Source organism: Artemia franciscana, chromosome 15 (genome assembly GCF_032884065.1).
Source record: "Artemia franciscana chromosome 15, ASM3288406v1, whole genome shotgun sequence".
In the NCBI taxonomy this organism is placed as follows: domain Eukaryota; kingdom Metazoa; phylum Arthropoda; class Branchiopoda; order Anostraca; family Artemiidae; genus Artemia; species Artemia franciscana.
The window spans coordinates 171026-196393 of NC_088877.1; the positions used below are offsets into that span (position 1 = coordinate 171026).

The 25368-nt window shown below is 32.3% G+C and overlaps 1 protein-coding gene across 4 annotated transcripts in view; it reads left to right on the forward strand.

Moving 5' to 3' along the window:
* The window catches only part of LOC136036667 (protein phtf-like), a 168580-nt gene that overhangs the window by 129172 nt on the left and 14040 nt on the right, over positions 1-25368 (forward strand). For all 4 annotated transcript variants that reach the window (XM_065718974.1, XM_065718971.1, XM_065718972.1 and 1 more), the window contains 5 exons: positions 5351-5473; positions 7532-7709; positions 10853-11081; positions 17994-18089; positions 24644-24886. In XM_065718974.1, the coding sequence (XP_065575046.1) occupies positions 5351-5473; positions 7532-7709; positions 10853-11081; positions 17994-18089; positions 24644-24886 (869 nt within the window). The remainder of the gene's footprint in view (positions 1-5350; positions 5474-7531; positions 7710-10852; positions 11082-17993; positions 18090-24643; positions 24887-25368) is intronic.

Sequence of the window (25368 nt, forward strand, 5' to 3'; positions counted from 1 at the left end):
TTGTTGTTTTTATGTTTTGTTTTTTTTTGTGTGTTTGGCCATATTATTTCTAATGAAAATGAAAAAAAACATTTTTCAATGAAAACACCAGAAAACGTGTTTTCCAAATCAATAGGGTGGAGGGGCAAAGGGCAACAAAATTTCGGAGGAGGGACAATGCTCCCCCTCGCCGAATTAACACCCCAGCAGCTTTTAGCTCTTAGTGTAGTTTTGTTTTAGTACTTGTTTTGATGCCCTTGGTAACCGAAGATTAAGCTTTTCTGGAACCTCTACAAACTTATATAACGTTAGGGATATGAAATTTCACACTCGAGCAAAATTTGCCTAGCTCCGCGTCTTTGTCACTGTCAGGTGGTCCATTCTCTTGGAGTCTTCTCATCTGTGATATTGTTTTCAATTGAAAAGCTTCAATACCACACCAAAAAATGAAATGAATATTGACTAGATACCAATAATAATCCACTCGGAATTTTCAACTCGTGTCTGGAATTACTTACGGATAGTTGCCAGGTGAATTTTCTACTTTTGAAAGAAATGATTAATATTACTTTGACATGACGAGGAGTCAACTTTTTTTTTTCAATACAATAAGCGTTTTATCTGTTATTGTTGACACGCAATTTAGCAATGAAATCAGTAGTTTTTGCAAAAGTAATTATAAGAAAAGTTTGTTTGACCCAATAGTGTATATTATTAAAGATCTTTTATTTGATGGGAAATAAATGCCTCAAGCTAATAATGAAGCCAGAAAATATTATCTGGCATAGCCAGATGATAATCCATAAATAATGAAGCCAGAAAACATTATATATATATACAAAGGAGAAAATTTTAGTGAAGTACGATCTCTACCTGTGCTTCCACGGAGCTAAAAGATAGGAGGTTAACTTTATATTTACAGAGGCAAAAGGAGTTGTGGCCAAGGTCTTATCCAGGGGGTCTTATTCAAAAATTTATTCAGGTTAAATTGAGGTCTAATCAAGATCAAGATTTTAGCGTTAATTTCAGTTTTATATTTTTGCAACAGAACTTGTATTTTTGTTTTTATCGTGTGTGACTGGTCGCATTGTCAGTTACGGCTATAACGGATTTTTTTTTGTAATCAGTTCTAATTATTATAATTATTGTTATATAATTAACTAATTGAGTAAAGCCATGGTTGGTTACTCCTATTCCTGTTTGGTCTTACCGCCACCCTGGTGCCAATGGCTCTTTTTATTTCTGCAAAAAGAACTGTGACAAAAGGACATTGACCGTGGTACTCATTAAATCTGTCTTCTTAGATGTTTTAATGTGACTTATAAAATTTTTTTAGTCGTTATCTAAAAGAATAAACACTATGTAAAGCAGTGATGTCAATAGAGGGGGCATTTCCTCCTCCCTAGGTTCCATCCACCTTTCGATTTCGAAAAATACCTTTTATTATTTTTTTATTGAAAGATGCTTTTTTAAATTGCAAATTACCCGATACAATTGGCATAAAGTCGGGTATTATTGCTTTGGTTATGCTGCTGTAGACAAATATATAAAGAATATATTCATAAAAGTGTCGTTCAAAGTAATAAAACATGCTTAATTTGCGCTTTCAATTGGAAAAAAAAGAACAAAAGTTATGCAAAAACTAATGAAAGTATTAATTAATTACATCGACTATTAGGTTATGAATTAGCTTATTATTTATTAATTAATTGCAATTTATTATTGAATAATAACTATGTTAGCACTATAATCATTTGTAATTACAATTATTAATTTTTTCATAAATTAAAAATTATACACAAAAATGTTATTACACAAAATGTTCGAAAGTTTTTTGCTTGTTTTTTGGTTTGCTGTGTTCATGTCATTAGCTGTTTCGATTTTATTTTTATTTTTTTACATCCCAAAAGGGCAGTGTTGCTGAGGGCAGTGTTGACATGTCCTAAAGTAACCAATGATTCACATCCTAAATTCTTTCCTATTTTATTAAACATTTTTTTTTGTCGGAATTGTAATGAATTTTAACTTGGGAATCTTCATTTCCCATTTTTTTTTCTTCTCTGAAGCCCTTGTTTGATTTGAAGTATGCAATGGTAATGTTTTTAGTGTTTGAATTTGTTTTGTCAAATTTAACTAATTAGTTTATCGTATTTATTTTCATAGTTCGAAATGGCAACACTGACGAAAATGTGATGTTACCCTAAAAATTTCTTCATTTTGAAACAACCCCAAAAAATCTTAGAAAATCGTGGTTTTTGGTTACGAATAGACCTAAGATAGGTCCACAGGACCAAAAATGTGTTTATTTAGATGTCCCTGGCACTTTGATGAAATTAAATTACTTTGGAATTTGTGTTTTTTCCTACCCGCCTTCCATCCATTGACAAAACTTATTGTATTCTTTATTTTGTGACTTTATATGGCATGCAAACAATGGTTTGTATTGAGGTATTGTAAAACGAAGGTAGGAGGGACTTTGGCTCTACCAAAAAAAAATCCTGTAAAAATATACTGTTAACTTAGGCATTTTCTGATTTAGACTTGACCATGTTAAAAATAAAATAAAACCACTTTATTTTACATGTTACACATGTAACACACGTTAAATATAAAATAATATGCGGCTTTTAATTATTTATGTTTTATGTGTTGGTTTCTATCAACCTTCTTTCTGCTGACAAAAATCCTTTTTTTTTTGCAATTTTAAAGGTAATGTCAAAATGTTAATGTGTCAATTGGTGTTTCGTCAGCAGTTATAGATAAATTGTCCGTCAGTTATCAAATAGATCGTGGTAACGAACTGTAGTAAGGAGCGACCCGGCTCAATCGCATTTTAATGCTGATTTTAAATATATAAGTTTCATCAAGTTTAGTCTTACCCATCAAAAGTTACGAGCCTGAGAAAATTTTCCTAATTTTAGAAAATAGGGGGAAACACCCCCTAAAAGTCATAGAATCTTAACGACCATCACGGTTTTTTACTGTTTTAAAAAGCAGAGTTGAGAGAAAGAGTCAAACTTTAGCGTAAAGAGCGGGGCGTTAATGAGGAAGCAGCCCCTTTCATATACGAAGTAATTTCTGTTCGTTTTAAGTTTTAATGTCGCTCCTTACTTTCAGCTAAAAAAAACTTGTTTTTTTTATTTAATTAGGAAAAAATGTCCTGAAATGTTAAGATTGCTTGTTTAAATTACTTAGTTTAATTAGTTTTAGTTACTTATTTAAATTACGAAGAGTTTCGTATGGACCTTCGCGACGAACCGGCTCTCGGTATATCATTTGTGTTTATTTTAGTATTCTATTATTGTATCGATATGTTGTAATATTATGTCGCTATCGATATATCATTTGTGTTTATTATTAGCATTCTAATATATTTTATGTATTCTTTTATTTTAGTATTTTCCAAATTCGACATATATGTCGAATTTATACTCTATGATATATATATATATACTCTATATATACTCTATGATTTTCGCAACGCCGAAGACCCGCGTCGCAAAACATGGAGGGATTTTGATAATAAGCAGCAATAGATTTAATTTTGGTACATACTCAAAATAATAGTAAAACTGAATTATTCAAAATAAAATGTGAAAGATACTCCTTGTCGGGCAACCGTCTAGGGCCAAACTTTAAGCAGGCCGCCCTCGACTGGGATGGGTGGTTGTCATAAAGGAAGATTTAAGGGAAATGGTAACTTCTTGGGAGGGTGTAAAGAGGGAGGCTTGAAGTAGATTAGGATGGATTAAGGAGTGTGCTTAACTGTGTTGACCTCAATGCTGCAGTGAGCCGTTAGTAATAGTAGTAGTATGATAAAATATAAATAAAAGTTGTATTATTAAAAACAATTATTTGAATCCATGAAAGGTATCACAGCTTGTGTTGAGAAGACTGATCATCATAATTTGGTTCTGTGGTTGTTAATTTTAATCTAAGACCCATTTCTACGTCCAATATCATGTTCCTTTCAAGATGCAGGTCTATATCCCTCAATGCTGCAGTGAGCCGTTAGTAATAGTAGTAGTATGATAAAATATAAATAAAAGTTGTATTATTAAAAACAATTATTTGAATCCATGAAAGGTATCACAGCTTGTGTTGAGAAGACTGATCATCATAATTTGGTTCTGTGGTTGTTAATTTTAATCTAAGACCCATTTCTACGTCCAATATCATGTTCCTTTCAAGATGCAGGTCTATATCCCAACCAAACTTTTTTTGAATCTCTGCCCCAGTTAAACCTTTTTTGAGTGCGTTACCCCTACTAAACCCGAACCCCCCAGCCTACGCCCTTACCACACTGTGGGATACCCTGTATTACTTATGCACAATCGACTTACCTAACCACCTCGGGAAGATGGTTTATGAACTATCCCCTTAAGCTTAATTTCTGTTTAACTTTTGTCTTAATTTTTCCTTTTCTTTATCCCTGAGCTCCCTGGCTTTATTATGATTTACTTTGTTTTTGTCTATTCAGTGTTTTAGTGACGTATATGTTACCTGTAGACTGCTATTTCACATGTACTGTCTTACTAGTTTTGTTATCATCAGTCTTTGATAAACTACTGTCGGTCATTGACTTTTTTTTACATTCGTTGCCATGCACGGAGGCAAGAAACCTTTTTTTATAGTGCCGGTTGGTGGTTCACTGAGAGACATTTTTTTTTTGGGGGGGGGGAGTTAAAAAATTAAGTTAGCAATATGGTTTTCTATAGAAATCATTCATTCACAAAATCTTCAATGCATGTGATTTCCTTGAATAAAAGCAAATTTGCCATTGATATTTGTTTAAAAAAGGGGTGTCAACGGGCCTGACCTCGGAGGAATTCTTCTTGTTCAAAGGTCACCTAATTTTTCCCAAATCGATCCCAAAATCGTTTCATTGGTCACCAGTGGACTGAATTTAAAAGACCCGATTAAAAAAAGTTAAAAAAAAGAAGCAAGACGCACTTCTTCATTACTTGTAATGAAAATATGAACTCTATTCTTAAAGAATTCAGTAGCAGCAAACTCAGTACATAAACTCTTCTAGAATTGATTCTGTGGAAACTTTTGCAAAAAAAGAAGTTTTTCAGAGAAAAATGAATAGCCATATTTAAATTAGGAGAAATAAAGTCATATAATAATTCAAACTTAAAACTAATAGAAACGATGATTAAAAAAATGAATAATGGCACCAAAAACGAACAGAAATCCAAACGAATAATAATCATTTTAAACTTAGTGATAATACATATTTCTATGGATAAATAAATGAATCCATAAAGGAACCAAAATTAAAATGAATAATCTATTAAAACTTAGAACAGACAGACATTACCAGAAATTGGAGAAGTTACGTATTTTAATTTCTGTGCTCTTTTTTTAGTCAGCTGTACGATTTGGGAGGAGGGAGACGCCAAAAAGGTGGACTTGAGTGCCCTTGACATTTCTGCAGCAATCATTGCCAAAGTTGATGCTCTTCCGGACAGTACGGATTATTTAAATGGAGGTAATGACTTACTGATCGACAGTCAACGCTCTCAAATTGACAATCTAATAGCCAAATTCGATTTCAGTTCACGGTATTTACGCATTATATCGACCACACCGTTGTTTTTGATCTATTTAAAACCACTTTCTCTGTGTGTACTCGAAGATAATTAGCTTATCCTTAGTGAAATAAACTACTTTGCATGTATATATCGATTAAATGTTTAATATATAGAACTGGTTAGGTATTTAATATAATTCGTTCTGGGTGCCCTACTCTCCAAAATTCTCTCTTGTAATTTTTATAATTTTGATACTTTTAATAATTTTGATTAGGTAATTTATGATTTACCTGACTTCACTTCTTGAGTGTGGTCGATATAATACATATCTTGCCAAAGGTAAAATTTCGAATATTGGTAGGCCTACTAAGACAGAGTAAAAGAGTTAACTCCAATTTCTTATGTGATTCCAAAACATTGGAGGTTATGATGCACATCTGAATCCCATGATAACATTCCTCTATCAAACACAGAAATTCGATAACAAATCCAACATAGGTCATGAACAGAAAAGGTTAGGGGGAAAGAAAAGGAGCACGTCCAGAAGCACCGAACTCGCCAAAGAACTGGACCCCCTAACTGCCCCAAAGAGAGCAGATCCAGTCCGGTTACGTCAATCACGTATCTACGACATTTGCTTATTCTACCCACCAAGTTTCATCCTGATCTCTCCACTTTAAGCGTTTTCCAAGATTTCCGGTTTCTCCCTCCAATTCCCCCCAATGTCACTAGATCTGGTCGGAATTTAAAATAAGAGCTCCGAAATATGAGTTCCTTCTAAATATCAAACTTCATTAAGATCCGGTCACCCTTTAATTACCACAAATAGGCGCTGTCCTGTGACTCCCCCATGGAACCAGCAAAAGGCTAGAGTATGATTGGCGCTTTACTGAAAACTAAACAGATTGCTGAAACTGGAAGTTCTATTTAGGCAACTTGTTTTTCTTTACATGTGAATAGAATGATTCAGAAAATAGACAAAATTCATAAAATTTAATTTATGCTAGAAGGAATTACTCTTCCTTCAACTGTTTATTTACTAACAACCGTAAAAAATCACTGGCTAAGTAAAACAACGTCTAAAAGTTTCAGATATGTTGCATGTCCCAGAAAACTAACGCCTGTGAAACGTGGTCTTTTTTTTTTCTACGTTCATTATGGAGACACAATCTAGCCATAGAAGCTAATTAAATATCCTTAAGTTTGAATGGGGTCCTCTTCCCTGTTTTTCGCTCGTTTATTAACCCTCAGTTATATTTTTTTTTACCTGGAAAACAGCTTGAATGACACTAGCGTATAAAAGCAAGTATAGAAGCATATAGGAAGTATATAATTGACCTTTATAAAAGTATATTTCAAGAGAATATAAAGCACTGCTACTAACTAGGTGAATTTTAGACGTAATTGAATATTATACTATTTAGTTTGAAAATTTGATTCTAAAGGTATATCTATTGTTTAGCTATTTCAATTGTCAGTTAACCGAAAAAAATTACCATTCATTTTAATAAATTTGATTAGTTCAATTTATTACTTTATTTTGTTCGTTTATTTCCATAATCTTGATTTCCCATGTATTTGAATTTTTGGTACTTGTATGATATACCCCTACCGCTCAAGTTATTCATGCATTGACGCATTGTAAATAGGTTCCTTTCGCTACTTTCTTTCAACTTAGCGTGATAAAAGGCAAAGAGAAGTGACAGAATAGATGGGAGATATATAATTTGGACTATATATCCACATTAGGGGGGTAAATTATTTGGACAGTGTGAAGTCGGAAAACAAATCTTAGTCATAACACTAGAATAATAGCTAACAAATTTTGCATGCACTTTACCCCCCCCCCCCCCCTGCCCCCCTAATGTCAAATATATAGACTTAATTTGTTTCTAAAATATTATATTTTTATCGTACTTAGGTATTTTTTTTTTATTAGGATTAACCTAACTTCACTTCTTGAGTGGTAGGGGGTATATCATACAAGAACTGATTTTTCTCCTTTGAATTTTCAGGTGTAATTGCCGCTAGTCTTGTAGCTGTTTTACCGTTATTGTACAGGCTGAATGGAGAACCCTTCACTCAATTGGGCTCACATGTTCAGTTACTTTGTTCGTTTAATTTATCTGCAATAAGCCAAATAGTTGTTTTAGTCTGTGATGTTTTTGATGTGATACTTGGGAAAACGTTTTTGTAAGTTATTTTTATTTTCTAGCTATTTTATCTTCAAAATCTTGGGGGATTTCCCTTGTATATAATAGAACCCTTAAAGCATCAAGGTCATCAAAAGTAAATCATTTTTGGTATGGTAGACCCATCTTAAGTCCATTCACACCTGAACCAAAGATTTTTATTTTAGATATTCAAAATTAAGAAGTTTTTGGGTTAGGGCCATATTTTCGTTAGTGTTGTCATGTTTAACTGTTGAAATAAGTAAGAAATAATCACATAAATATTGGCTCAAACGACTTCTTAAGCTGTTTTGGGCCATGTGCTCTTATCTTATTTTTTCCTGATTTATTACCCCCGTTTCTTTTTTAAATTCGGTTCCTGCTACTACAAAAAATTGTACATGGAGATCTGGACTATTAAAAGTTCAATTCATGGTTTTCCTGACTTTTGGAGATATGTTAATTATGTTTAAGATATGCTAATTTAAGGATATGTTAATTTAGGACATGGATACGTTATTTTAGGAGATGATTTAATTTAGGCTGTTTCAATTTAGGATATATTAATTTAATTTAAAATGATATTTTGATTTAAGATCTGTTAATTTAAAAAGATATGTTAATTTAATGATTAATGATTTACTAATTCAATTATGAACTATTGAACTGCATTTTATTAAAAAGAAATATACCGTAATTCACTATACAAAATAGCATTGAATAATATTATTAACATTATTATTAGTGTATTATAACATTAATACTATAGCATTTTGTATAATCAAGGCCGTATCCACGGGGGATTGACCGAAATGTTTATCTGACTCGTAAAGAAACGTAACAAAAATAAATATAAACAAATTTTGATGCCTTTTTCAATGTTTTTTTTTTGTAAAAAAAAAAACGAAAAAAATTATTTTTTTCCGAAAAAAATATGCAAATCTAGCATAAGCCCTTTTTAGGATTGTATAAAAATGATGTAATTTCGTTTGTTGATAGATAAGTATATCTTTCATCCGTCCATACGTCATTCCTAGGGCGGAACTAAGGTAGATAGTCATAGAACTAAGGGATGGAAAATTGGATTGATCTTGAGTTGACGCGTGACGGATAATGTTCATTGGACTTGTATGCAAAATCTGGGAATGAATTTGCTTGGACTCACAGGCGAACAAGTAAAACCTAAACCTAATAGGCTCGGCCGCTTGTAATCTAAAAGTAGGTTTAATACCGTGTCGTAGGGTTGAAACATGACCAACAAGTCTTCTGGACTTGCAGGCGAACGGTGAAATCTATAGTTTTCCAAGTGTACGCTTTAATGGCACAGATAAACGGCGGAAGTAAGTATGACTCCCTTATTGGACAAATACTTGTGTGCTAGCTTTTGGAAAGCCACGCTCGCCTAGAGTCTCAGGCAGGTTGACCAAGAATTTAAAATTGAAATAGGACTGTTTGAATTGCCTGGAATGAGAGTTAAACAAGGCAGGCCCGCCTATGCTCTTAGGCAGGTTGATCAAGAATCTAGAATTGACACAAGACCGTTAGTTTGCGTGAAGTGACAGGCAAACAAGCGTCCAAAGCCAAATTGGGAGTATTAATAAGGATGTACGTTTTCTCAATACAACATAAGGGTTTTGCGCTTAAATTTTTCTCAGTAAAATATAATATTTTTACGCTTCTATCTGAATCGCTTTTTATCAGCTTTCTCCGATACAATATAACGTTTTTGCACTTCGATTTATTTAATAATTTATTTACATTTCGTAATGCAATAGCAAGTTTTTACCCTTCAGCTTATGTTAATATTTATTTATGTTTTCCCAATACAATATGACGGTTTTGCACTTAAATTTTTCTCAGTAAAATATAACGTTTGTACACTTCTATTTGAATCGCTATTTATCAGCTTTCTGCGGTACAATATAACGTTTTTACACTTCGATTTTTTAAGTAATTTATTAACGTTTTATAAGGCAATAAAATATTTTTACCCTTCAATGAGTATTAATATGGATTTACGTTTTCCTAATACAACATAAGGGTTTTGCACTTAAATTTTTCTCAGTAAAATATAACGTTATTACACTTTTATTTGAATAGTTATTTATCAGCTTTCTGCGATACAGTGTAACGTTTTTGCACTTCGATTTATTTAGTAATTCATTAACGTTTCATAATGCAATAGAACGTTTTTACCCTACAGTTTATATTAATATTTAGTTACGTTTTCCCAATACAATGACGGTTTTGCACTTGAATTTTTCTCAAAAAAATATAACTGTTTTGCACTTCGATTTATTTGGTAATTTATGAAGTTTTACACTGCAATATAACGTTTTTACCCTTCAATTTCTATTAATGTTTATTTATGTTTTCGCATGCGATATGATAGTTTTGCACTTGAATTTTTCTCGTTATTTGTTGACATTTTGCAATAAAATATAACGTTTTTGTACTTTTGTATGAATCTTTATTTTTTAACATTTCTGTGATACAATATAACGTTACTGTATTTCTATTTATTTTACTATTTATGAACATTTTTGTAATATAATTATATGTTCTTGCACTTCAAGTTATATCGTTATTTATTAACTTTATATGACTAATTTATCTTTTTTTGCAATTTATATTGTGAAGGTAAAGTAAAAGGAGTCAAGCACACAGACACATCTTTCTGAATTGTTTATTTTATGTTGAATTATTTATCAGTATTTATAAGTATAATAAGTCTATAATGCTTAAATAAATAAATAACAAGTATATAATATATATGTAAGTATATGAGTAATTGTAATAAATTTAGTTAGTTATAGTAATAATAATAAGTAATTAGAATAATAATAAGTAATTAATAATAATAATAATAGTAATTATATAAGTAAGTAAAAGCATATATACAAGCGTATAAATAATATATAAGTGATTATAAGCATATATATATATATATATATATATATATATATATATATATATATATATATATATATATATATATATATATATATATATATATATATATATATATATATATATATATATATATATATATATATATATATTATAAGTATTTAATTATTTATAAGTAAATTTAAGTATTTTGTGAATTAATTATTTATTTTATGATTTATTTTATTTTATGTTATTTTTTAACTTTATTTTCAGAGAAAAATTTGTAGTCATCTCGGCAGCTTTGCAACGGTTTGTGATGGGGTCTGGTTTTTTATTCCTAATGGCTATAGCTGAAAGGACATTCAAGCAACGATTTTTATATGCCAAACTCTTCTCTCATCTGACATCTTCACGACGCGCTAGACGTTCTGACGTTCCGCATTTTCGATTAAATAAAGTTAGAAATATCAAAACTTGGCTCTCCGTTCGCTCTTTCATAAAGGCAAGTGCTTTTGTTTTTTTAATTATTTTTTTCTCAAAAAGGCTACGATAAGCCGAAATTTTAATATTACGACCTGTAAAAGTGCTAATATTTTGTATCATTTTTTATTTATTAAAGCCAGCAATATCAAATATGAAGACAAGGAAGCAGAAAGTTTACTTATTAAAACGTTATGGCTAATGAACTGGGTTCTATAGTGGCTCAAGATTTCATACAAAGAAACCAGTTAGGTATCACGTTCTTTTTCTGGCTCGAAGTTTGACATATCAATTGAATATGAAATTAACGCACTTCAATGCAATGGGATTAAAAACTTATAAAAACATTATGGTTAAAAAACTGTCGGTGTCTTTAGTGGCTTAAAATTCCGGCTCAAAATTTGACATATCAATTGAATATGACATTAACGCACTTCAATGCAATGGGATCAAAAACTTATAAAAACATTATGGTGAACAAACTGTCGGTGTCTTTAGTGGCTTAAAATTTCATACAAAGAAACCAGTTAGGTTAGATGTTCTTTTTCTGGCTCAAAATTTGACATATCAATTGGACATGAATATAACGCACTTCAATGCAATGGGATTGGCTTAGGGAAGTACGTTATAAAACTAAACTAGTGGATTTATATGCTTATCCCTTGATTTTGACATTCATAACTGATCTCTCTTATGGTTTTCTCTTGTGGCTTCACTCTGTTTGTCCCTTGATTTGGACATTCTTAAATTATTTCTCTTTTCTCACTTATGCTTCTCTCTTATATTTTTTCTGTCTCTTTCCCTTGTGTTTGTTCTTAGATGTGGATATTTGTAAATTATCTCTCTTTTCTTTCTTATGCTTCTCTGCTGTGTCCTTTCTCTCTTTTTCTCTTATGTTTGTCCCTTGATTTGGATATCACACTGTTAAGGTATTTCTATCTCTTTTTTATTGTATTAACGATAGCAATATTAATTTGAAATATATTATTTATGTGAAAAAATAACAAGTTATTTTCTCACAAAAGTGAGTGTGGAGTATAAAACAAAAAAAAAGAATCAAACATAAATACAACATTAACTCCCAAACAAAAAAAAAACTAAACGCAAAGTAGCGGAGTACAATTAATTAACGCTAAGTAGGGGAGTACAATTGCACTTTAATCAAAAGTACAATATTGTTATAATAAAGATTGTTATCAGCAGTATCATATCATCCAACTGTTTAAAAAAAAAGAAGAAAATTATAATTATTGATCATACAGAAGGTACACCCCGAGTGTCGTACAGTAAAGAAGAGAAGAGCCTCAAATAGGAAGCCTATTTAAAGCCTCTTTAGAGGCCTAGAGAAAGCCTCAAATTAAAGAAGCCTCAAACAGGAAACATCTTCTTAACGACATGACGATTCAAAAGATGCGCAACGATTTTTCAAATTCCCATCCAAGTTTTGATTGTTCTTATGATTTTTGTAGAAAATTTGTAAATGATATGGATATATCATTTTCAAGCTAGGCCATGAAGAGTTTAAAACGTTTTTAAGGCGAAGAATTATTTCAAATTTAAGGAGCATTATCAAAATCCACAACGAAGATTATCTAAGAGAAGCCACACTAAATTACATTTGTTGGAAATATCACATGGAAAAGCCCAAATAATCAGGAGATTTGCATAAAAAAGAACTTCCACAAATGAACTCTTCTGCCAAATTGTATTGTTAGGCTGATATTTTTGGGCTGATCATATTACCGCTCATGGATTCCTTTAAAGAAGAAATCCAATTGTTCCTAGGCCTAAGTGGTAGATACAGCGAAAAAAAATTATGTCGAACTAACTAATTTTTGTTAATTTAAGTGTTTTATAGTTATAATGTCCTCTCTTTTTTAATTTTAATCGTCTTTTTTTGTAGGGCGAGGGTTTAAAAAGAAAATAAGATTAATTAACAATTGAACGAACTTGCATCGAAAACAAGTTTTAATGAACCTTATCAAAATCATGAGATCTGACATAAAGAAAGCCAAGGGGTCGCTGAAAGCTGCCTGATAGTTGATAGCTGCCCTGCCAGTGTCTCTGCTATTATGACTACGATTAAGGACTATTTTTTCAAATTTTATTCGAACTGTTTCTGTAATGTCCTTCAGCGCGTGACATTGACTATCTTTTTAATGCTGACACAATAGATATAATAATTTTGACTATTCAACCATATCGATTCCTCTTTTGAATATATTAGAAAACTGGTCCTCGCAATAAAATAAGTACTAAAATTTATTATGTTGAAACGATTTTTTGAAGTGTTTATGCTGGTGCAAAAATGCCACAGTGGCATCAAAAATGTCATGGTCTAAGTCTGCAGTTTACTTTTTTTCATTGGCAATACAACCTATTTTTCTGATAATGCTGTTCTCGTAAAAAACAAGATTAAAGTATATGCAAATGAGGAAATCCTGGATTAATACCTAATATGGTACTAATATGTACTAAAGTATATATGTACTATATTATATATTATATACTATATACTATATTATATATTATATACTATATACTATATTATAGTATATAGCATAATATGTACTATGGTACCTAATACTAGGTGCTAATATGCCAGTTGCTGCATTTTATTTATAAGCTTGGGAACATTTTTTTTGTCTGTTTTTGGGTTTGTTGGGTTTAGGGTAAATTTTGTAGGCTATGATGTGCGTTTTTCTGAAAATTTGTTATTGAATTACTTTAAAGAGAGTGTAAATGTATTAGTAGGAAGTAAGCAACGTCATGAAGAATCAAGTAAGACTGTCTTTTTTCGTTTGTTTTGTTGGTTTTTTTTGTGAAATTAATTTTAAAAACTTTTTCCACAAGACAAGTTTTCCAAAGAAAAGTAAAGAGCCCCATTAAGCCAAGAATGAGCAAAAATTAAGTCAAATAATTTTCCAAGTGTAAAGCTACCACACATCACTATCAGTAAATAAATGAAACTCAAGACGAACAGAAATTAGAATAAATAGCCGAGTCAAACCCAAACCAGCAAAAATTAACTAGAGTAAGGCTGATAACCCCCATGCCTTCTCAAGACCAGAACACAATTTGCGCTTTCATGAAAGAAAAACAACAACATACAAATGACTGTGGATTGTCAGTTTAATTTACGTATACTGTCATTTGTTCCTTAACGTTTTGATAATTTTTTATTTATGCAAGTAAGAAAGGTGAAAACATTTCAAACATATTTTTTTTTCATTAAAGCGAAATTTGTGTTCTGGTCTTAAAAATTTTTTTTATTTTCCTCTGTATATTTTCCTGCAACTTTATCTTGGTTTACCGTATTCTCAATATTTTCTGCCTAACTCTCTTTAACTTTTTCCTTATCACTAATTGTGGCCCCATTACTATCTTTTACTAGGAAGTCCAGATTGACTACTCCCTCCCTATACAAGATATTAAAACGGGTTTAGCGAAGGTCCTTTTCTGGTGTGACATAACAGGTATACAAAGTAAAGCGACTAATGCAATGTGCGAGAATTTTACTACTACTACTAACAACTCACTGCAGCACAAGCCGCCTGAAGCCAATACAGCTAGGCAAGCTCTTCCTCCATCCCCATTTATTTAAAGCCTTCCTCTTAATACCTTCCCAAGCAGTTCTAATTTCCCTTAAATCCTTCCTAAAGACCTACCCAATTAGAGGACGACCTACTTTTATTTGGGCTATAGATGGCTGGCCAAAAAATACGATCTTTAGCATTCTATCATCTTTCATGCGCAGAATATGTCTTAGTCATCTCAACTTTTCTCTCGTTATAGCCCTACAAAGGGGGACAGAACACTATTTTTAGCAGAGCTTACTGTTTGAAATACGGCCAGTCAGACGGATATCCAAAATAATCCGTAGGCAGTACTTTTTCAAATTATCTAACAGATCCTCTTCCGTCTTTCATATCACCAACGTTTCAGAATCATACTTGACCACTGTCATAAATGTAGCCTTGAATATTTTAATCTTGGTTTACAGACTTATCTTCCTGTTCTTCCAAACTTTTGTCAACGGTGAAAAACACCCTGGGCCATGACTATTCTACTTTTAACATGTTCATTGCATCCACCATCTTTACGAATAATACTACCTAGACAAGTTAACCTATCGAATGATCCGATTTCTCGTTACTCAACATCACCTCTTTACCTCCACTTACTCCCAGTTTAGAAAAATTAGTCTAGTCTTCTCAAGATCAATTTTTAAGCCTGTTTTTGCGGCCTGAGCTCTCAAAACCTCCAAAACAAATTCATTTTGCTAACATTTTTATCAGCATAGATCATCAGCTCAGATCATCAGCATAATCTAAGTCCAGAAAATTTTTACTTTCCCGTTTGATTCCATGCTCTCCGTATTGACTGAACCAAACGCTTGTTCATAATCTATAAAGCTGATGATCTGAGTGGCCTTGATGAAAATATAAGCAAAATGAATGATTTTTTTTACGTTTAAAAGAGTCTTAAAAAATACACTAGAACTTCTGATTACCAATCCAATGAGCCCCCTCCGAAATTTGTACAATCACTCTTTTTATATGTACCTTATATGCCCCCAGAGCATAACTTACAACCCTTGCCCTGAGGGCTCTGAGATGGGGTGTCATCCTCCAAGACATAATTTCTGGACCTTTCAATTGTGTTGAACAAAATGGCTATCTCGAAATTTGGATTGGATGTGTTTGGAGAAATGGTGGGCGTGGGAGGGGGTTAGTTGCCCTCGAATCACTTTTGACTATTAAAGAGGGCACTAGTCCTTTCAATTCCCAATCGAATGAGCCGTTTTCGAGGTTTTTAAGACAACAAATGGCCATCTCAAAATTTCTGTCAGATGCATTTCGGGAAAACCGGAGGTGGGGGAGGGTATCTACCCTCCTATCACTCTGAATCTTAAAAAGGGCGCTAGAACTTCTTAATACTAATTCAATGAGCCCCCTCCCAAGTTTATAAGATCACCTTTCTATATGTACCTAAAATGCATCTAGGGAATAGCTTAAAACCCTTACCCTGACGGTTGGGGGGGGGGGGTTGTCATCCTCAAAGATATAATTTCTGGACCTTTCAAATCCGTTGAACAAAATGGCTATTTCAAGATTTTGATTAGATGGGTTTGGGGAAATGGTGGGCGTGGGAGGGTTTTTTTGCCCTCTAATCATTTTTGACTATTAAAAAGGGCGTTGGCCCTTTCAACTTCCAATCGAATGAGCTGCTTTCGAAGTTTCTACAACACCAAATGCCCCTCTCAAAATTTCTATTGCATGCATTTTGGAAAAATACGTGGTGTGGCTGGGGGGGGGGGCTATCCACCACTGATCACTCTGAATCTTAGAAAAGACACTAGAAATTCTGATTACTAGCCCAATGAGCCTCCTCCGATGTTTATACGATCATCCTTTCTTTATATTCTCAAAGGCATAATATACGGACCCTTCAATTACGTTGAACAAAATGGCTATCTCAAAATTTTGATTGGATGTGTTTGAGGAACTGGTTGGCGTGGGAGGGGGGTTAGTTGCCCTCCAATCACTTTCGACTATTAAAAAAGGACACTAGCCCTATCAATTTCCAATCAAATGAGCATTTTTCGAAGTTTCTAATACAAAAAATGGTCATCTCAAAATTTCTATTGGATTTATTTCGCGAAAATACTAGGTGTAGGGGGGGTATATACCCTTTGATCACTCTGAATCTTAAAAAGGGCACTAGAACTTCTGATTACTATTCTAATGAGCCCCCTCTGAAGTTTATACGATCACCCTTTCTATACATACCTTATATGCCCCAAGGGCATAGCTTACAACCCTTGCCCTGAGGGCTTTGGGGAGGTCTCCGTCCTCAAATACATAATTTCCGGTCCTTTCAACTAAGTTGAACAAAATGGCTATCTCAAAATCTTGATTGGATGTGTTTGGGAAAGTGGTGGGCGACTGAGGGGGGTTACTTGTCCTTCGATCGCTTTCAACTATTAAAAAGGACACAAGCCCCTCTAATTTCCAATCGAATGAGCCCTTTTCAAAGTTTCCATGACAACTCCTTCGATACTAAGTGCCCTGGTCGAAACAAATAATACATTGCCCCCACGTCGCTCTTTACTTAGGCAGCGCTGAGCGCTGCCTGTGAAAATGTCAAATGGATTAATTATGTTAAATAAATTTCGTCACATACTAGAATCATCTATTATGCAAATTATTGCCTGATGTTATTATCATTAAATATATCGCTAAAATAGCATTGTTTTGAAAATTGGGTGTGTTGGCCAGAAATAAATAATTTGATGCCAATATGATTTGACTTTATTTAAATTTGAGGATTTAAAATTTGAAAAAAAAAATATATTTTGGGCTATGGAAAGCCTTGAAGATTCCAGAGAGGGAGCTAGCTGTATGTCTAATTTTGGGATACGATTCTACTTACACGTTTAAAATAAGTAATTGATTGGTACTTGTTAATTAACCAGAACACGCTAGTCCTTGGTCGGAATGTAAGATCTGAGAAACCAGTTTCATAACCAGAAAGACAAGTGGCGGGTGATAGAATACATAGGACTTTTAGACTATAATTTGGAATATATATCTGCACATTAGGGGGGGGGGGTAAAGTATAGCGGGTCTGCATGCAAAATGTTTTAGCTACAATCATTTTGTATATTATGAAGTAAGAATTGTTTTCTAGCTTCATGGTGTCCAAATACTTTACCAGCCTCCCCCACCTAATATGTAAATATATAGCCTAAATCATATGTATAAGTTCATTGGGTACTTGTCTTTGTGGCTATGAAACCGGTTTTCTCAGATCTTACATTAAGAGCAAGAACTTGAGTTTGTTCCGAATAATTGACTAGTTCCAATTTATTTTCAATAATGAATTTTTCTCTTCTTTTTTATCATTTCTTCTTTAAATGTTTCTTTTCCAGAAACGTGGCCCTCAGCATTCCATTGACTGTATCGTATCCGCTTCGTTTATGATCACTTTATTTTTGGTATCTGTTCTATGTATGGAGCTTGTTAAGGTAATTTGCTTTTAATTCTTCTTTTTTTAATACTTTTTCTTATCAATCAATCAGGCTTAAAGTTCATCAAAATTAATTCTCATTAAATTTCTACGGCTCTTGTGCTTGAGAAGTCTTTCTTAAAGAATTGTAACAAATAGTCAGACTTTAACGTAAAGAACGAGGGATTGAGGAAGGACCAGCCCCCCTCATATACGGAGTAATTTCTGTTTCTTATAAGTTTTTATGTACCTCGTTACTCTTAGGTGCAATTTGTTTTTTATTTAATTTCTGACCCTCCTCCCAGGATATTCCTCTAAAAAATTTCCGTGTATTTTCCAATAACAAATACTATATATGAACAATGGGCAAACTGCATAGCTCAGAGCCCTTTCCTATGGGGGTTTTGGGGGTTATGTCATCACCAGAGCTAATGTTACTGGGTCTTTCAACTATGCTGAATCAAATGACTCAAAATTTTGGCCATATCTCTTTCCGTAAAAAGTATGGGAGGGAGCGGTTGCCTTCCATTGGTCACTTAAAAAAGACACTAGAACTTCTTGTTTCCATCCTAATGAGTCCTATTTCGATCTTCTAGAACCATTGGTTCGACATGATCACCCCTGGAAAAATAAGTAATAAAAAAATGACACGCATTTTTGTTCTTTCTTTTGGCAAAAAATAAAAAATTCGATATTTTTTAGATAGAAACTTGAAACCTCTACAGTAGAGTTCTCTAATATGCTGAATCTAATGGTGTGATTTTCATTGAGATTGCTCAATTTTTTGGGGAGGTGTTTCCCATCTTTTCCGAAAATCAAGAAAATGTTCTTAGACTCCTAGCTTTTGATTGGTAACATTAAGCCTTAAGAAGCTTATATCTTTGAAATCACCATGAATCCATTTCTTTTGATGTATTAATTGATATAAAAATTCTTTTATTTAGTGTTTTGGTTACCATTGGTTACTATTGGGCCGAATGGCTCCTTATTTAGAGATCTTTACCTTGAACTGTTAGATGTTTAAAAATTCATTTTTTTTTTCTACTGAAATTTGGAGTATGGTTAAACTCTCAGTGGCAACCCTGGTGCGAGGAAGATTTTCTTTTTGTTTTCTAGAAGATGGTGATCATTACGTTAGCGAAAGTAAAACAGTTCAAAATAGGGATGAAACCTTTTTATTGACAGTGAACAGATATAAAATTTAACTGGATATTTTGAACACATTTACAGTGTTCATCATCAGAAGTTAAATCAGCAGTTTTACTGCTGATGATGAACACTGTATATGTGTTCGAAATATCCAGTTAAATTTTATATCTGTTCACTGTCAATAAAAAGGTTTCATCCCTATTTTGAACTGTTTTACTTTCGTCATGGAAAGGCAGTGTGGTCTTCGAAGTTATCTATTACGTTAGCGATGATTCACAACAACATTAAGCGCTCGTTTTTTTGTGGTTTTTGTTGCCGTAGAATTAATTTATACTTTTTTTATGGAAAACTTAATAAAAAACTTAAAGTTTTAGAACGTTTGGATTTCTAGCTTATAACATTAAAGCTCCTTCGTTGAAAATGTAATTATTTTTTTCAGTTTGAAACATATATTTCAGCATCATGTTTTAGCACGTTTCAATGATGTCTAGTTTGAAGTTTGAATTTATCAAACTTCAGGGCTGGCTGTTCTAGCCATTTTTTGCAGGATTGTCATTCTAAATATTTTAATATGTTAAAACTTAGAATTTTTCACAAAAAAAAATTTGAAAGTGAAATTTAATAGCTTAAGCATTGTTTATTTTTTCTCTTTAACTCAGGGTCTGTCTCGTATCATTAATTGTTTTTGTCTTCAGCTTAAAAGGTCATACGACAGTAGATTTAGCCACTAAATGCTTATAATACAAATCGATCTAAGTTTGTAGTCCAATCTGCATCTTTAGTAAAACAACTTGTATGTTATTTAGTTGTCATGGATCGAAATTATTTTTTGTTCTAGAACGTAACCTCAGTCTATAAATTTTTGAAGTGCCATCTATATTTTCATTGGTTGATTAGGTCACGAAGAATATAGAGGGTAGTATACATTGCTTTGCTCATAGTATAAACTGATCTAAGTTTGTAGTCCGATCTGCACCTTCATTAAAACAACTTGTATGTTATTTAGTTGTCATTGATCGAAAATATTTTTTGTTCTAGAACGTAACCTTAGTCTATAAGTTTTTGAAGTGCCATCTATATTTTCATTGGTTGATTAGGTCACGAAGAATACAGAGGGCAATACATATTTTAGTATTTAAGGTGTGTTTTTGCCATTCGAGTAGATATTGCTTGAATTTTTCTTGAGTTGTAGTACCAGTAAAGTACAAATATAGAGGGAATATAGAATAGAGAGGGCATATAGAATATAGACTTGCCCCCTCCGGGACGCTAAATCAAGATGGTCAACAACAAAAAGATGAATGGAGTTAAGTTTTTATTATGTAATTAGATATGAAGAATAATTAAAATTTATTTAAATACTTTTTATAATGTATTTGGGTTTTTGTAGACGCGGTGAGCAAAAATAAAAAGGATAGATAGGGAATTAACCCATCCCTAAAATGCCCATATAAATAATAGCCTTAATTGTGAAACCTCAATATAAAAGACGAGACTTGTTAGTAACTAATCAAAATGGAAATGAAAGATAATATATGACATAATATACGTAGGTTGCCTCTGGGCATATGCCCTATTGCTTGAATTTTCTTTGAGTTATAGTACCAGTAAAGTACCAAAGTTACTGAAAATGAAAGCAGATTTTTAGACTTGGTGAAGTAGAAACTTGACACAACCGTTGAATTGAGGAATAAATTCATTATTCCCCATTTGAATCAATTCAAATCCCAATTTGAAAAAATTGGGGAATATCAAGAATCCAATTTTTGATGAAAAAGGAATTCAAAACCAATAATGCGATTTTGGTAGTAAAAGTTACCAGATTTAAAAATAAAAAAGAGTACAGGTGAAATATCAGCAAAATAAGCCGAATATACTTAATATAAGCTAATAAAAATTGCCAGATTTAAAAATAAAAAAGTACAGGTGAAATATCTGCAAAATAAGCTGAAAATACATAAAAATAAGCTAGTAAAAATTTCCAGATTTAAAAATGAAAAAAGTACAGGTGAAATATCAGCAAAATGAGCTGAAAATAGACAAAAAAAATTTGAAATAATATAGTTGTCTTTGGAAATCAACTGATAGTCAATGAATTTTTACGGACGAACAGAGTTGTCAGATTGAACTCTTTAGTTTTAGTTGTTTATTTTCATGGTTCGACCTCGTAAGACTACCGAAAATATTGTGCCGCCTAAAAAGTGAACTAGAGAAAGGAAGAAAAATCCTAGAAAATCTCGGTTTTTAGGTATGAAAAACCATTTTATCTAAGGGGGAAAATGTTTTTATTTTGATATCATTGGGGCTTAAACTTATTTCGGCAGAGCTATGGAAAATTGTTGTTAATCATTGTTAGATTGATATTGTATCCAATGTTATAGCATTATTTCAAAAAGCACAAAACTTGTAAACTTCTTGGAATAAATTTGATAAGAATTTTTAAAAATCGACTTAAAAAACTAAATAATAATTTCTAGAATTGATGGTCAAGAAATAATAGCTTCTATATTTAGTTGTGATTCTATTTAGAGACTTTTAATGCTGTCGTGGATATATCCCGTACAAAAGTTACACAACTATAAGCACAACTGCCCAACTATACAAACTATGGACAACGATTCTTGTTATGTGTGTTTCGTAAAAGTTGTCCCATTATTTTCGGTCCCAGTTTAATCAAATGTAAAGATATAAAAGAAAACGACTGTTATATTTTGGTTTTATAATTAATTATTTATTGAAAAAAAAAAGAACAGAGCAACCAAAGAAAAAAAAAATACACAATGCGAAATCAAACTGTTCCTGGTGACGAACTGTAGTAAGGAGCGACCCGGCTCAATGGTAACCAAAACTCTAAAAAATTGAATTTTGATACCAATAGCTACATCAAAAGAATCATCAGCTACTACATCAGCATTTTAATGCTGATTTTAAATATATAAGTTTCATTAAGTTTAGTCTTAACCATCAAAAGTTACGACCCTGAGATAATTTGCCTTATTTTAGAAAATAGGGGGATACACCCCCCTAAAATTCATATAATCTTAACGAAAATCACACCATCAGATTCAGCGTATCAGAGAACCCTATTGTAGAAGTTTCAAGCTCCTATCTACAAAAATGTGGAATTTTGTATTTTTTGCCTGAAGGCAGATCAAGGATGCGTGTTTATCTGTTTTTTTTTTGTTTTTTTTTTCCAGGGGTGATCGTATCAACCCAGTGGTCCTAGAATGTTGCGAGAGGGCTCATTCTAACGGAAATAAAAAGTTCTAGTGCCATTTTTCAGTGACCAAAAAAATTGCAGGACCCCTAGGCCCCCTCCCACGCTAATTATTTTCCCAAAGTCATCGGATCAAAATTCTGAAATAGCTACTTTATTTAGCGTAGTCAAAAAACCTTATAACTATGTCTTTGGGGACGACTTACTCCCCCACAGTCCCCGTGGGAGGGGCTACAAGTTACAAACTTTGATCAGTGCTTACATATAGTAATGGTTATTGGGAAGTATAAAGACGTTTTCAGGGGGATTTTTGGTAGGGGGAGGGGTTTAGAAGAGGGAGATATGTTGGGGGAACTTTCCATCGAGGAATTTGTCATGGATAAAGAAAATTTCCATGAAGGGAGCGCAGGATTTTCTAGCAGTATTTAAAAAAAAGAAACAATGAAAAAATAAATATGAAAAAGTTTTTTCAACTGGAAGTAAGGAACAGCATTAAAACTTAAAGCGAACAGAAATTATTACGCATATATGAGGGGCTCACCTCCTCTTAATACCTCGCTCTTTACGCTAAAGTATTTTTAGTACTTTCAACTATTTATTCTACGGCTTCTGTGATTCAGGGGTCATTCTTAATGAATTGGGACAAAATTTAAGCTTTAGTGTAAAGAGCGAGGTACTGATCCCAGTCCATTCAAGACCTCCCTCTTTACACACTCCCAAGAAATTTCCATTTCCCTATTGCCCTATTGTTAAATCTAGTTAAATGCAAAGTAAACTTTATTAAAATTAAGTAATGAATTTTAGTATAAAGGAATCAGTTTAATTAAAATGGGCTATTTCCATGAAAAACAAGCGAGTACTTTTACTTTCTTTTTACTTTTAATTTTATATTTATCCTTTGAAAAACCAGAAGTTTCCCAATTTAAAGTCAGCCAATCCCAAATAGTCTCGTCCTAACTATCAGCCAATCGCAAATAGTCTAGTCTAAACTATCAGCCAATCTTAAATAGCCTGTCTTAACTATCAGCCAATCCCAAATAGGCTAGTCCAAATTATCAGCCAATTCTAAATAGTCTTGTCCTAACTATCAGTCAATCCCAAATAGTCATAACTATCATCCAATCCCAAATAACCTAGTCCTAACTATCACCCAATCTTAAATAGTCTAGTCCTAACTATCAGCCAATCCCAAATAGCCTAGTCCTAATTGTCACTCAATCCCAAATAGTCTAGTTGTAACTATCAGCCAATCCATGAGGAGTTAACAAAAATTCAACGAAACGTTTTCTTTGTCTTTCTATTTATTTATCAAAACAGTACCATAGAGTATACCACCTCATTGAACTGGTTGTTTATTTCTTCACTTGTTATTATTTTTTTATTTTTTTGTTTTATTAATTGTTGATTTATTTTATATAATTATATTTATGTAAGTATATATGTGTTACCGTGAATATCAGCAAATTGGTTAATGTCGACTGTCACCGGTGAATTTCCTAAATACATTCTTTTTTTTTCCTCCTTGGATTTACGTCAGTTTTGCCAGTCAATTTTTTTTTTCAATTTAAAGTAAGGTTTCATGATGGCACATTAGGTTGGATTAGATTAAGTTTTATTAGACAAGGTTAGGTTGGTTTAGGTTAGCTTAAATTAAGTTTTTAAACCATTTTTGGTATTTAAAACCAAATTTAACCTAATCTAATCAAACTTAATCTAAACAAACATAATCTAACCTAACTTTTACCATCATAGGCTGCATAAATTTGAATAAGCTGACTCGCAATGAACTGTCTCGAAATATATATATATATATATATATAACTATTATAATCATATCATATAAAAACAATAATAGTTAAATACATTATTAATTATACTTATTTGTTATTTATATATTATTTATTTGCCTTCAGGAATCTAAATCCCTTCATCAGTCCCTGTATAATGTGTTATGCTGGTATCTTGTCCTGGGGATTTTTCTCTTGCGTTTTATGACTTATGCGAGAGTGCTTATTAGGTTAGGTCCCCTGTTCGCCGACTTCAGTCCCCACGTTGTACTCTATGCCTATCTATCTAGTTGATTTTAATTTTTAAAATCAATGGGCTTAATTGTTATTAGTTTTATCTATATTTTAAGTTCTATCTATAATTATACTTATTAATTATCTAATTATTATTTTGTTTGTTTATTGTTCTTTTTTTTTCAGGAATCTCAATCCATTCATCAGTCCCTTTATAATATAGAAATATTATGCTGGTGTCTTGTCCTAGGGGTCTTTCTACTACGTTTTATGACTTTGGGCTCCAAGATTAATAGGAAGTATAGAAGTCTGTCTGTTTTGATCACAGAACAAATTAATCTCTATCTCCAAATGGAACAAAAGCCCTCTAAGAAAGAAGAACTCCTCTTATCAAATAATGTTCTCAAACTAGCAGCTGATTTGTTAAAGGTGATTAATCATGTTTTTTTTTATCAGTCACTTTTTTTCAATAATTTAACCCTCAACTCTACCTTATCAAATGAAGTATTTAGTATCTCAAATGAAAGATTATTTGATTTTTATAATTTGATTATTGTAGTTTTTTATATTTGAGAAACTTACCCAACTAATCTCAAGGGAATTAAAATCGTCTTCATCGCTTGTTTAACACTCGAGAACAGGTTTGCCATCTGTAGCACGAAAGTGCTATTTAGCGCTATTTCATTATATTCAAAGTAGAATTCATTATATTCAACGTTATATTTCATTAGTTATATTTCATTATATTCAACATTCAAAGTAGCACTTGCTACTTTGAAAGTTGCCCATTTTTTCTAATGTGAAAAAATTAAAATATAAACATATAAAATGCAATTACAGGACGTGACATATCAAAATATATGTCGGAACATGTTTTATGCCTGACAATAATCTAAATACGGGATATTCGT